The sequence below is a fragment of the Mauremys mutica genome, chromosome 12 (genome assembly GCF_020497125.1).
Source record: "Mauremys mutica isolate MM-2020 ecotype Southern chromosome 12, ASM2049712v1, whole genome shotgun sequence".
In the NCBI taxonomy this organism is placed as follows: Eukaryota; Metazoa; Chordata; order Testudines; family Geoemydidae; genus Mauremys; species Mauremys mutica.
In genome coordinates, this window is record NC_059083.1 from 60,314,399 (window position 1) to 60,328,123 (window position 13,725).

The following is a 13,725-nucleotide window of genomic DNA, read 5'->3' on the forward strand; positions in this document are numbered from 1 at the left end:
GTGGTCTCCCCTCTGAAGCAGTGCTGCAGAAGGCGCTGCAGGTACTGCTGGGACACAAAAGAGTGAAATGATCTGTCCTACAGGTACAAGGCCCCATCATAGGAAAAGATTCGGTGATCCCGATCCAGATGCAGTGTTACCAAGTTAGGACCAATATTTTCAAACCCAAGTGCCTAAAAGTCATGTACCTAAATACATATTTAGACACACATAAGTGTCTACATTCTCAGAGGTGCTGCACACCCATTCATGCCAATAGGAGCTGCAAGGTTTTGAGACCTCCTAGTTAGGTGCCTACATTTGAAAACATTGACCAGTTGCCATTGGCTTCAGTGAGATTTTGAAGATGAGAGCTGTCATGGGCTGGGATTTTAAAAAGCATCTTAAGTGACTTAGTCAACAGGACTAGTGCGCTTTTCACTTGACAATGAAAGTCATGTAGGCACTTTTGATAATCCCACCCAGGGGCTGTATAGCTCAGTATGGGATGGAGTGGTACCCAATGCCACCACAGCACTGACCCTCTGCTCAGCTGGGAAGATGGATTTTTTATTGATTTTAAACATTACTGTGTTGAATCCAAAATACCATGAGTGAACTTCACCCACAGAGAAAACACAACCCTGTGGCTGCAATGATAACCATTAGGAGTCATGAGGTGGTCACAGGTTCCAAGGGCAGAAATCATGAAAGTAAACCAGAAATACCAAGTCACCCATAACTAAGAGCAAAGAGAAACAGCCTAGTCCTGAGTGAGTCAAGGATTTTAAACACCACCACATTTCTGATTAATTAAAAGGTATTTATTCTGCTTGTAAACTCAGTGCAAACAGAGGTTGGCAGCAAAAATATACAGATGACAAATGAAGAGGTGTTTATGAAAGGCAGAGGATTCTGGAAATGTTGATTTCAAATTGAAAGACAGCAGCAGAACCCAGCATGGATGACCTGTGATTATTCACAGCAGTTGATGTGAATACCTTTTCCCTCTCTTAATAACCAATGATTTGCAAATACAGTACCATCACCTGCACTGTATTAATGCAGTAATTTAGGGCATTAAGGAATGCAATATCTGGTACTTGACGAGATTGTGGTTTTTGGAAAATATATAACCTCAGTATTTTCATGAGCTGTTCAGCCCCAAGAGTATCTTGGGCTTCCTAGTTCATGCACTGCAAGTTTTTTGAAGTTGCACTGTACTTTTCAACTGTTGGTCAAATCATTTATTGTTAATGAGGCAAACAAAATCTCTGTGGAGGCAGGAAATGGCTCTTTCCTGTACAAGTACAAACACCTGTTGGTTTATTTATACTTCAATTTGTTTTTAAAATCAAGCAGCTTATTATTGTACCTCAATTACACATGTAAAATGTAAAAGAATCCAGCATCTGACTGTGACTCAGCTCATTAAATGAAGAGCATCCGCCATAAAACCCATTTGTGAGCTCTCAATGAAAATCACCTCAGATTTGTTTTCACTGCTCTGCATTGCAGGGAAAAACAACAGTGTAAACTGTTTAATCAACAGAAGAGTTGAATATTTACAGGGACAGTCTCATCTTCAGGAGGTAAATCGCTAATGGCCAAAATGAGAATGTTTAGACATTTATATTGTGCTACTAAAAATACAGGATTTAATCTAGCAACAGTTAAAGAATCACATGGCTGAGTTTATGATCCAATTAAAGCATGAAAGTCAGTTTGCTCCACAGTCATCATCAAATAAAATCACTGCAAAACGGAAGGCAGAAGTAATTTCAAATGAAAAAGTTGCATTCAGATGTGTTGGACGTTCCACATGGTAAGGTTGGAAGTCGAGTAGCAAGCAGGCCAGCACATTTATGTTCCAGTCAGCATGCCCTGTGCAAATCAATTCTCAAGTATAAATGTGTAAATCTGACGACATGCACAGCCTCCCAAAGTCCTAGAATTCAAGGCTAAAAGTCTTTAATGGACCCTGTTCTAAAAGGATTTTTACATTAGGCTGCGTAAGAACAGATTTACTAATAGCAAAACTTCCAGTGTAACTGAAGAATGTGTCTTAAAAGCCCAACTATTTCTCTGTACATAGTTATTTCTATACAAAGCCAAAAGGTGCATGTATATTGATATCCAGTAGAAAGGGTACATATATTAAAAGCTTAATATTGAATTGCATTGCCCAATACAAGAAAACAGCAACACAGTCTCTATGGTATTTAAGATATGTGGACAAATGCCAAAAATATTAAGCGGCAGGTGGGAAAACGTTAAGACAGATATAGTGATTTAGAGCTCTTTAAAAGGCAATTTGAGTAGACAATACGAAATTTCATATAGCTCCAAGGCACACACAACAAAATACACAAGAATCAAAGCCTTTAAAAAATTTTCCATGAAGAAGCAAGGGCCATGTACTGTCAATTAACCACCACATTGTTAAACTTCTGCCTATCATCACATTCAAATATATCACTGGGCAACACAAGGCAGTGATGGCTACCTGCAAAATCTAGGTTCCTATATCCAGGTTTTACCAGCTCTGCTCAGTTTGGTGAACCTGAAATCCTATTCTTGTGGAAGAACTATAAAATAAATGTTTGGCTCCTCATGGCTTTACAAGTCATGTGATAATTCAGCTGTTTTCTATTCGCTTAACTCAATAGGGATCAACAATAGGGAACTCTGGAATCATCGTTAATAATTAGATTGCATATGCAAACAACAGCAACATGATTGGCTCAGAAGTCAATTACAAATGTTTTTGACTTCATCCTATGTCCAATCAAATCACACATACAAAGTTCTGTTACCTGGCTGGCTGGATCACATGACTATACTTTTTCACTAGCCATCTAACATCTCCCCGGTAGACTGCTGGCCCAAATAGAAGGGAGTAGTTTTAGTTACTAGAGTGACTGTCACTATAGACACCCTAGAGGAAGGAAGTTAGGATAGATGAAGAAAGCAAACTGTTATACTAGAAATCCACAGCCATAGCGGAAACATTTCTAAATATTACAGATGAAGATATTAAGATTAAATTTGTAAAGGTGCCTCAATCTAGCTTCTATTTTTGTGTTACAAACTACTAGCATTTTAGGTGTTTCTTTACCTAATTTGTATGCATCATTGACTCTGAGCACAACAACAGTATTTCTATTATAGTGTCCAAAGGTCCCAATGAGAATTGAGGCCAGTTAGGTTAAGCAATGTACACACACATAGGAAGACTTAGTCCCAGCCCATGAACGAGTAGAAACTGGGTTGAGGCTTCTTTAAAAATGTGTCTCTTTGAATGAATGTAGCAATATATACTGTATGCTGACTTCATGTTTAATAAGCTTCAAGAATTCTCAGGGTAAATATTGATATCCACCTCAGTCAATATTTATCTCTTGGGTTAGTTCCCTACATGTTCACCTAACCATGAGTCAATACCTGCTTAATAGCTCAGAAAGTGTGTACAAGGTATCTTCAATTATAAAGTCTACAGAAGGTACCATCTCGAGAATTTGCAACATTAGCAATTCAATATCGAGTTCCAATCTTATTTCACTCTTCCAAGTGCTTAAATCTGATTTGGTGCACACCATTCACACAGCCCTCAGAACAGCACATATTTCAGAGACAGGCAAAAAGAATGAGCAGCATTTTTACTGGTAAAGTAATATGGAAAGTCTTAGTGGTGTTTGATAGAGTGCACATGATGCCTGAAAGGCAGCATATTCCATGATAAAAGAGGGCAGATTCAGGAGAGCTCCAGTTTTTAAGTTTTGGAACATGCAAATATTCCTATTTGTAATATAACATTGCTGAAAATATCTGACATTCTGGTGAAGTTACAGCTAACTGGAGCCACCTTAAGGAAATCGACTTGGAGATGTATTTGTTGCAAGCAGAGCTGAGGAAAGTGTCCATTACAAAACCTGAAATCCTTTCTAGAAAAACTCACCTGGATTTATATTTCGTTACAAACTCAAGAGTGAAAAAAAGCTTTGTGGAAAGGTCTGCTGAGTCCAATGAATCTTTCTGGAGCTCCCAGGACAATTCTTACAATTCTGAATCAAAAGCATGAAAAATTTACAATTTCACCCGAATTTTGCTTTGAGATTGTAGTTCTGTTGGAACCTGCAACTTTAAGGAAATCTCAGAGAATGTGAACCACACATGAATAGAAACTAAAGGAAAAGTTTGCAATGTCACACTGTGAAATGAAGCCACCCTGCTGCACACAGCTCTGGTCACAATGCTTGTATAGGACACACATGAAAAAGCTAGAACCTAGAATGTTGTAGAAGGTAGTTTTCTTAGGATTCAGTGATAAAAATCAAAATATAAGATGATGCAACCAGTTATTTAAATTCTGGCTATTTGAATTAGAGTTGTGGTGTTCTGCAGAGTTTAAAGATTAGTTATGGTCAGCAAAGTGACTACGTTGGCATTTTCTTACACAACCAATCTGCTAATTTTAGTGACTGAGGCCTTGCCTACTAAAATCAATCTAATCTGCTCTTAAAACCTCAATAAATGGGGATTCCATAATCTCCCTTGGAAGACTATTCCAGTGCTTAACTATGCTTATAGTTAGAATTTTTTCTTAATATCTAACCAAAATCTCTCTTGCTGCAGATTAGGCCCATTACTTCCTGTCCTACCTTCAGTTGCCATGGAGAACAACTGTTCACCATCCTTTTTATAACAACCTTTTACATATTTGAAGACTTATCAGGTCCCCACAGCCCCGCCCCCAAGTCTTCTTTTCTCAAGACTAAACACATCCAGTTTTTTTAACCTTTCCCAGTACGTCAGGTTGTCTAAATATTTTATCATTTTTGCTGCTCTCCTCTGGACTCTCTCTAATTTGTCCAAATCTTTCTTAAAGTGTGGTGCCCCGAACTGGACATAGTACTCCAAGTGAGGCCTCTCCAGTGCCAAGTAGAGCACAACAATTATAGCTCCCATATCTTACATACGACACTCCTGTTAATACTGTAAATAATAATAAATGATAGTGCAAAAGGAAAACATCCATGCAGGAATTTCATTAATACTTTGGGGCTATTAGTAGGTGATCTAAGTACATGTTATTGGTGTGGGTGTATTTCTAAATCCACCAAGCGTAGCCATTCATCACTTATTTTACAAGAGACTGAATACCTACTCTACACAATGACAGTTTAGTTGATATGGAGCTGTTGTTTTTTTAGTCCTAATAGCATTAAAAGCCTTGACAAGATTCATAGTTGTTAAAAGAATGCTAGGGATATGACAGAAACCAACTAAAGCAAATGGAAGTACAGCTAGAAAAACCAACTAAAAGGAGTTAAGTGAATGTCAAGACAATTAAATTTTGCCCCTTGTTCTGCTGGGTAGAAGGGCCTGGGAATGCTGTCGAACCAGCAAGTTGAGCCTCTAAAGGGCAGGAGAATCACCTATTATTCTGCACACAGCCCCTCACTTTTCATTGCTGGGGCTGAGAGTACTGCAGAGATAGACCCAGCTTCAAGCAGAGAAAGGGGTGAGGAAGTGTCTACACAAGGGTGTTGCACAGATTTAAGTATAAACAGACGTAGTTAAGGTCTGTTGTAGACGAGCACTGAGTCAGTTTCACTTCCAGATTTTTGGTGCTGTAAAATCTAGAGTTTCAACCACTGAAGGGGACTGTTTCTGATTAAAAAAACCTGTTTTCACTGGACTTTAAAAATGTACATTTCCATTGGTCTGAGGTTTTACAAAGTTTGTTTTAACTAAATTTGAGGCCAAATTTAAGTTCTCTCACCTTTCTAAACATCCCCACGTATCAGTGTGTGTAACAGACACTGTCCCTTTAAATACTGCATTTGCAACTTCTTTATTTTACTTATGATTGCTGTCAGATACCTTTTAACTTTTTAAAAATAAGTAATTGCACTAAGTATTACTGATCACCACTTGTTGATGAGGTACTATGTGATAATAGGGCTGAGATGCAAATTCTTTTGACACTAAAGTTGTTCCCAGCTTGTTTGATTTGAATTCCTATGAGATAGTAACATTTTTTTCCCCTTCTGATGGACAAGATAAAATAAGTTTTGTAGCTGTTCTTGGCACTAGGACAATTCTCTATATAAAGCATTTCTAGTAGAGTATATTGCAAGGCAAAGTGGATTTGTGCCAGCAAGTTGCAGGCAGCTTGTTGGGCTGAACTGATCTGACATGCACATCAGTTGTTATTGATGTGTAATTAGCAATAAAATACCATTCAATGGTATCCCCTTTCCTTGCTGGTCACTTCTCTGCCACTTCCCACTGAATTAAGAAGGTGTTAGGTCAAACATTCATTAATCCAAGTGCATATTATTTTATGTACAGCTCTTTTATGAGCCCTGCTTCTATTTCATGTTAAATGTGCCAAAATATTTAGTTTGCTTGCAGCTACCACCCTCATGGTTTGTAAAACTTTAAGCCTGAACTAGCAAACTATATCTAAACACCCACTAAGTATTAAACCCCATTCCTCTGAAAAGGAAGGATGTAAACTTTTGAAAGACGGTATAACTATTACACTGGCACTACACTCAACCTTAGCCTGAAGGGCAAAAAGACTCATGGCCCATTTTTAGTGAGGTCTAATATGGACCTTTTGGTGAGGTCAGCCAAATCATTTTTATTTTGTAGGTGCCTATGAAGAAAACTATGCTGGAATTTGCATGCTTTTGAGATTATAATTGGACAAATCTCGGGGGCTCTTTAAAGTTACTCATTTACCAGCCCCTGAGAAGTGCAGATATATTCCTGTCCAAATGCACTGAATAGTGTATTCTAAAAATACAGGTTGCCCAAACTTACCCCAATGAAAAGGGTGTAGAAAGTGCCATGTTTAAATTGCACAAAATAAAGCAGGTAGCAGCTATCTTTTGAAAGATATAAAAGATGGTGCTCTATCCATCTCTATCCTTAATATGGAGATGCAGTCTGCACAAGACCAGGTAGAGGAAGGATAGCACTGTGGTTACAGCAGTGTCCTGGGACTTCGGAGATCTGGATTCAGCTCCGCCACAAACACCTTGTGTGACACTGGGCAAGTCATTCCATCTTTCTGTGCAGATGATGCTACTTCCCAACCTTACAAGGATGATTTACTAAGGTTTGTAATACTCCAGTGATGGGGACTGTATGGGTGGGATTTTCAAAAGCACTCAGCCTGGGCCTAACTGTGCTCCCACAGAAGTCAGTGATCCTATTGATTTCAATGGGAGCAGTTCAGTCCACTGCTAAGCATTTTTGTGAATACCATGCTACAAGTATACACACAGGTCACCAGCATGCATTACTGCATATTGATCCAAGCAGAGGCTACTCAGATCAAAAATAGATGGTCCTCAGAGGCCCAAGGACGCACTATGTCAAAGATAAGCCACATGACGCTTTGTTGAATTCAGTGAGCCAACATTTGGGAGTGTACTCCAGCCACCCTTTTAAAAAATATTGACTATAAGGAAGCCTACTTATTTGTCAACATTGTCTTCACAGCCACCTAAACAATTATACCCCTAGCTAAACAACCACCATAAATACCTAGCTCTTACAGGGGTTTTAATCCATAGACCTCAAAGCCCTTTACAAAGTATCACTTACGGATGGGGAAAACTGAGGTGCAGGAAGGGAAAGTGACTTATCCAAACTCATCCAGCAGGCCAGTGGCAGAGGAAGCCAAGTCTTCTGAGATCATCTGGTGCTCTATCCACTAGACTACACTGCCATCATAAACATGTGCAGTCTATGGCTGTGTCTACATTATGGACGTTATGCCGGCACAGCTTCCTAGTGTAGATGCCGCCTACACCAACAAAAGGGGTTTTTCTGTCCATGTAGGGACAGCACTTCTCCAAATATATTAGCTAGATCAACGGAAGCACTTCTGGTGACATAGCTGCATCCACACTAGGGGTTGTGTCGCCAGAGCTATGTTTTTTCACACCCCTGACCGACATAGCTATGCCAATATAATTTTTCACTGCTGACCAAGCCTATAGCAAGACTGATTTTAGAGGTCAAACTAAAGCCAACAGGGTGTTTCTTTCATTAATAATCCTTATTTGTTGAAAACTGAGCCTGGGAGGGATGGTTCCTTACTGACTTTAGTGCACTGTAAATCTTTTTTTTTAAATTGATTAGACTGTGCTAAGGTATAGCTCCGACTGTCAGCAGCTATAGCTCTGAGAAACGTGCATCCAAATTCTCCCTTTGGATTAAAAGCTAAACTGCATTTATTTTAGCAAATGCACATCTCAAAAGGCCTTCCACTTGGATGTGGGAAACGTAATGATTAAGTTAAAAAATGCTACAAATATTTACTATAAATTAATCTTAAGAAAATAAAAGATTTATAAAACATGGTCTTGATACACAGCTTTCCAAGCAAATATGTACACTGTATATTCCATCACTTAGGAATGATTAGTAATTCCTGGGCATTTCTTTCCTCCCTGCCTAATAATTTCACCTTTGTACTCTGAATTTGTTCTACTGCAGAACAGCTGATCAAATATGATTATGTTACCAATTCCTACTGAAGTTCTCATCTTTCATAGCTTTCACTAGCCAGTCTCTTTCCTTCTCCTCGTCAGAGTCACTCTCATCACTAGGATCTGCAGCCAGGAGACGAGAATAATTAATTTTTTTCTGCCGAGGCAACTTAGACTGGACAATCAGGAACAAGATTAACCACAGTGCCAAACTTACAGAGCATGCCCTGTACAGAACTGCCAAGCCAAAGTTGCTCACAACAAATCCGCCTGCAAAGCTTCCTAGGCTAGCTCCACAGCCATATGAGAGGCCCTGGAGGACAATATGCAGAGCTCTCTCTGTCCCAGGACTGGCTACATCGTCAACCAACATATTAACTGCCCACCATAAGGCACCATTGCTGAAGGCACACAACATCTGAATAGGCAGTACTGACCACGCATTCCATAGGAACGAATAGTACAGAAGCTGTGCTGAAAGGCAGCTTAAACTCAGTGCAACAGTACCACTACTTGAGAGAGCCCTTAGTAACTTGCTTCTGAAGACATAAAGCAGAATTTCAGCAATCAGTCCAATAGCCACCGAGAGACCCATGTATAATTCACTGCTGCCTCGGTCCTGCATTTGCCAGAAGAGAAAATTCTGCACAGTAGATCCAATGACTCCTGTAAGGAAGACGGTGACAGCAGAGAGAATTGTTCGGCCATCACTTCCAATGAGGTTCAGAGCTTTGACAGTTTTGTTCACATGCTCTGTTTTCTTGGAAACATGAATAGGAAGAAAGACACTGATGAGCAATGTGAGTGTGATGAGTACGGCATAGCCATAGAAGTGCACAGCGAAACGAGAGATTTTAGCACTGAGGAAGCAGTTCAGCTGATCTACAAATATGGTGATACCGCAGGCTCCTCCAGATGCACCCAAATAACTCCAAATCCAAAGCTTCCCATATCGGTCAGTTGCATCAACAAAGTCAAGATATTCATAAAGACTGTCATCAACCATCCATTCGAGAGGTGCAGCCAACAGCTCCCAAAACACAACAGCACCTAGCACCATGAGAAAAATCTGGTGCTCACGGTCAAGAAAGTTAATATCTTGTAGGAGCTCAAAGTTGACATCCCGAACTTTCTCCCAGTGACTTGACAGATTTTCAAAAACATAAGCAGCTCGACCAGCAGGGTGAAAGTTTGTTTGAAGTAAAGAAAATTCAGTACTTCCACCAATAGAAAGGTTTTTCTCAGGATTACTATTCACATTCAGCAGCCCAGCGTCTGGAGTTTTGGTCTCCTTCTCAAGCCCATGGATTGGTGTTTCATTTGAAGTGAGTGTCTCAAGTTCTTGTATCATCTGGTTAATTGCATTCATAGAAGCAGCTATCTTGCCAGAAGGCCTATTATTGTAATGGTCTGCAGTTATACCCACTTCACCAGTTATTTTACCATTCTTCTTCTGTGCATCTGTAAAGGTAAACAACTCTTGGAAAGCTGAACTTGTTAGCGGTGGCTTTCCACTCGTCACCAAAACATTTGTAGCTGTTCTTAGTGTTTCTGCAGACACCATTTCTTTATTGGTAACAGTACTGGGATTTGCAGCACTCAGATTGTTCAGACTCATGTCTGGCACCTCAACTGAATTCAATAAGCTACTTGATTGCTGGCTTAGATTACAATATTTGTACATGACATCCTTGCTCAAAGGCGGGACAAGTGTAAGCAGCAAACCGGTTCCCACTGAACACAGCAATGATCCAGTAATGAGAACTTTCCTTTTCCTCTGGCTCTTTGCAAAGTAGGAGCATAGTGGAGCCCAGAGAGATGATATTAAGTGCTTAATTCCAATGATAATACCTACTAAAGGGGCAGTCAGCCCCAGCTGCCGGAAGTAAAGAGTTAAAAATGGAATCACACAGGCATTTCCTGCACTGGAAACAAAATGAAAGAGGCTGGCAACAGCTAGCGCTTTGTTAACATCCCACTGTTTATTTGTACTCATGGCTTCGGTTGCATGCTTTCCGAAAGGGACCTGAAAATAAATAAGACACAAAAACAAACCCTTTTTGAGTATTTCGTAAATAACAGGTAAGAAGTTAGAAGAGAAACAGACTTTTCAGAAAGTGTCAAATATTTCACTACTTATAAACCTGGCCATTCAAATGCCAAGCGCCGAATGTTTAAATTGAAAAGTTTAAAAATGAAGTGCACTCACAAAAAGAGATTAGACTCATAGACTTTAAGGTCAGAAGGGACCAACATGATCATCTAGCTCTAGGGTGACCAGACAGCAAGTGTGAAAAATCGGGACCAGGGGTGGGGGGTAATAGAAGCCTATATAAGAAAAAGAACCAAAAATCGGGACATCTAGTCTCTCTATCTAGCTCTAGTCTGACCTCCTGCACATTGCAGGCGACAGAATCTCCCCTACTTAATAGGCTCCTAGCCTCTGGCTGAGTTACTGAAGTCCTCAAATCATAGTTTAAAGACTTCAAGTTACAGACCTTAGAGATATTAGTCTAAATGAAAAGGCTGAATATAAGAACGGTCATATTGGGTCCATCTAGCCCAGTATTTTGTCTTCCAACAGTGGCCAATGCCAGGTGCTTCAGAGGTGAACAAATAGAACAGGCAATCATCGAGTGATCCATCCCCTTGTCCACTCCCTGCTTCTGGCAGTCAGAGGCTAGGAACACCCAGAGCATGGGGCTGTATCCCTGACCATCCTATCAAATAGCTGGGCCCCACCAAATCCACGGCTGTGAAAAATGAGTCACGGCCCGTGAAATCAAATCTCCTCCGTAAAATCTAGCTATTGGAGGAGAGGGGCAGGGCTGGGGGCACTGGGACTCCTTCCAGGCTCTAGCTGCTAGTCCCAGCAGAGGTGGGGAGGGACAGGATTTCCTATTCCCCTGCACGGCCGCTCTCGGGAGGAGATCAGACCCAGCTCTGGGTACCTCCCCCAGCTGCAGGAAGCTCCATGGTGCCTGCCTTCAGAGCCCAGCTCTGAAGGAAATGCAGAAGTGAGGGTGGCAATCCAGTGCCCGACCCCTACAACAGCTTTGCAACCCCCTATGGCCCCATTTTGGGTCAGGACTCCCATGGTTACAACACAGTGGAATTTCAGACATAAACATCTGAAACTATGAAATTGACTAATTTTAAAATCCTATGACTATGAAATTGACCAAAATGGACCTTGAATTTGGTAGTGCCCTATCAATAGCCATTGATGGACCTGTCCTCCATGAATTTATCTAATTATTTCTTGAACCCCATTGTAGGTTTGGCCTTCACAACCTCCCCTGGCAATGTGTTTCACTGGTTGATTGTGTGTTGTGTGAAGAAGAAACTGCTTTTGTTAGTTAGTTATAAACCTGCTGCCCTATTAATTTCATTGGGTGACTCTTGGTCCTTGTGGTATGTGAAGGAGTAAATAATTCCTTACTCATTTTCTCCACACCATTCATGATTTTATAAACCTCTATCATCTCCCCCCTTAGCTGTCTCTTTTCCAAGTTGAAAGTCCCAGTCTTTTTAATCTCTCCGTATATGGAAGCTGTTCCATACACTTAAATCATTTCTGTTGCCCTTCTCTGTACCTTGTCCAGTTCTAACAAAACAATTGGTAACAAAACAACACAAAGTTCAGGTGCTGTCCCCATTCCTCAGTTTATTGTAATAGAGCTAAAAGACACTTAAGAAATGCTATCAGCATATCTAGTATTTGTGATCTAGCCAGTTTTGCAGCTACACTTTTGAAAAAACTCCACTAACTGTACTTTGTTCTACATCAATGAGGAGGAACATCATCTCAAATTCATTGTATTTTGTGCCAGAAGCATTTTTCAAACTGTTTATAGATTTATGATACCTGGCGCTCCATGTAAACTCTGAAATTTCCTTTAACAAATCCTCACCGTACACTGTCTTGAATTTTCCTAAAAAAGGAGACAACATATTTCTGTAGCTCTGCTGGGGATTAGATGCATCTGGAAATGTTTTAAAGTTTCCACACCCAGCAGCTAGCAGGGCAGAATGATACTGTAGAAGGAAATATACTTAGATTTCAGAAAAAAGTACTCCTGTTCTTTTTGCAGATACAGACTAACACGGCTGCTACTCTGAAACCTTAGATTCCAGAGTACAGAAGATTATTAACATAGTATTTACTATGTGTTTAACAGTGGCAGCATGAAGGTTTCCAAAGCAAAATGGTAAATGAATGGCACAAAGACTCTGTACTGGTAAGTGATAAGAACGCATGTGAGTAAGCAACTTACACAATATTTCTATGGTGCTGGGATCAGGAAGCAGAGTGTGCATGACAGAGTCTGAATCTGGTGACACTTACATCACTGTGAATCAGAAATAATTCCATTAATCAAAGAGTTATACAGTTGTGTGCACAAGAGAGACCAGACTCAGGCCCAGACGTACTCCAAGACTATTGCTGCTGGATACTGGCGACACAAGTCCCTAATCTGTTTCCTGTTCTAAGGAAAATTATACAGGGATATGGCACACAGGTAAGCACCGGACCAGGGCTCCCTAGGAAGGCTGGGGAATCTCTGGAGGTTTCTAAGAACAGGCTGGACAAACACCACCAGGGATGGTCCAGGGTCACTAGGTCCCGCCCGGGGTGGGGGAGCTAGACTAGACAACCTCTCACGGCCCCTTCCAGCCCCCCATCCCTGGTTGTGAGACTCTGTGCGATGGCAGCTCTTCGACCCACCCCCGGGTCGGGGCAGGGCAGGGGCACCGCGCCTGCCCCCCAATGCCCATCGTCAACCCGTCCACTGGGCCACGAGGTCACCAGGGAGAGCCCCGCCAGCCAGCCAGGCTCTGCAGGGCCACCAGGGGCCTGCTCTGGGCTAGGAACAGGGGGCTCTGCCAGGCCCCACGGGAGGGGCGACTGCGTGGGTGGGGGTGGGACGGGGGGCTCCCCCCCCCGGCTCCTCATCCCTGGGCGACCTCCCCTCCCGCCGGGCAGCCCCCTAGAGACCAGCCCCCACCCCTGGTCCTGTACCTGAGGGTTGGGGCCAGCTCCTCACGCGCGCCGCCGTACGGGCTCACCCCGGCCACGCACTGCGCACGCGTCACCTGCGCGGGCGTGGCCCCGCCTCCTGCACCTGCGGAGGGCGGGCCCTCGCTCGCGCCCCTCCTGACACCTGCCCAGGGGGCCGGGCCTGGCTCCCGCCCGACCCCACGGACCACGCGCGGCGGCCTCAGCAGCGAG

General features: G+C 41.9%; 1 protein-coding gene across 6 annotated transcripts; it reads right to left on the reverse strand.

Annotated features, from left to right (window-relative positions):
* Nucleotides 1-8,317: 8,317 nt before the first annotated feature.
* Nucleotides 8,318-13,724, reverse strand: MFSD6L (major facilitator superfamily domain containing 6 like). Of its 6 annotated transcripts, none has more exons than XM_044984490.1 (4): nucleotides 13,563-13,724; nucleotides 12,770-12,844; nucleotides 12,361-12,427; nucleotides 8,318-10,518 (listed from the first exon to the last, which is right to left on the reverse strand). In XM_044984490.1, exons 3-4 carry the CDS (start codon nucleotides 12,370-12,372, stop codon nucleotides 8,524-8,526), a joined length of 2,007 nt encoding a protein of 668 aa, XP_044840425.1. In that variant the 5' UTR covers nucleotides 12,373-12,427; nucleotides 12,770-12,844; nucleotides 13,563-13,724; the 3' UTR covers nucleotides 8,318-8,523. The 6 variants fall into 6 exon arrangements, with proteins under 6 accessions (XP_044840425.1, XP_044840424.1, XP_044840429.1 ...); XM_044984489.1 differs by having other exon boundaries at nucleotides 13,516-13,724; XM_044984494.1 differs by lacking the exon at nucleotides 12,361-12,427.
* Between the last annotated feature and the right edge of the window lies 1 nt (nucleotide 13,725).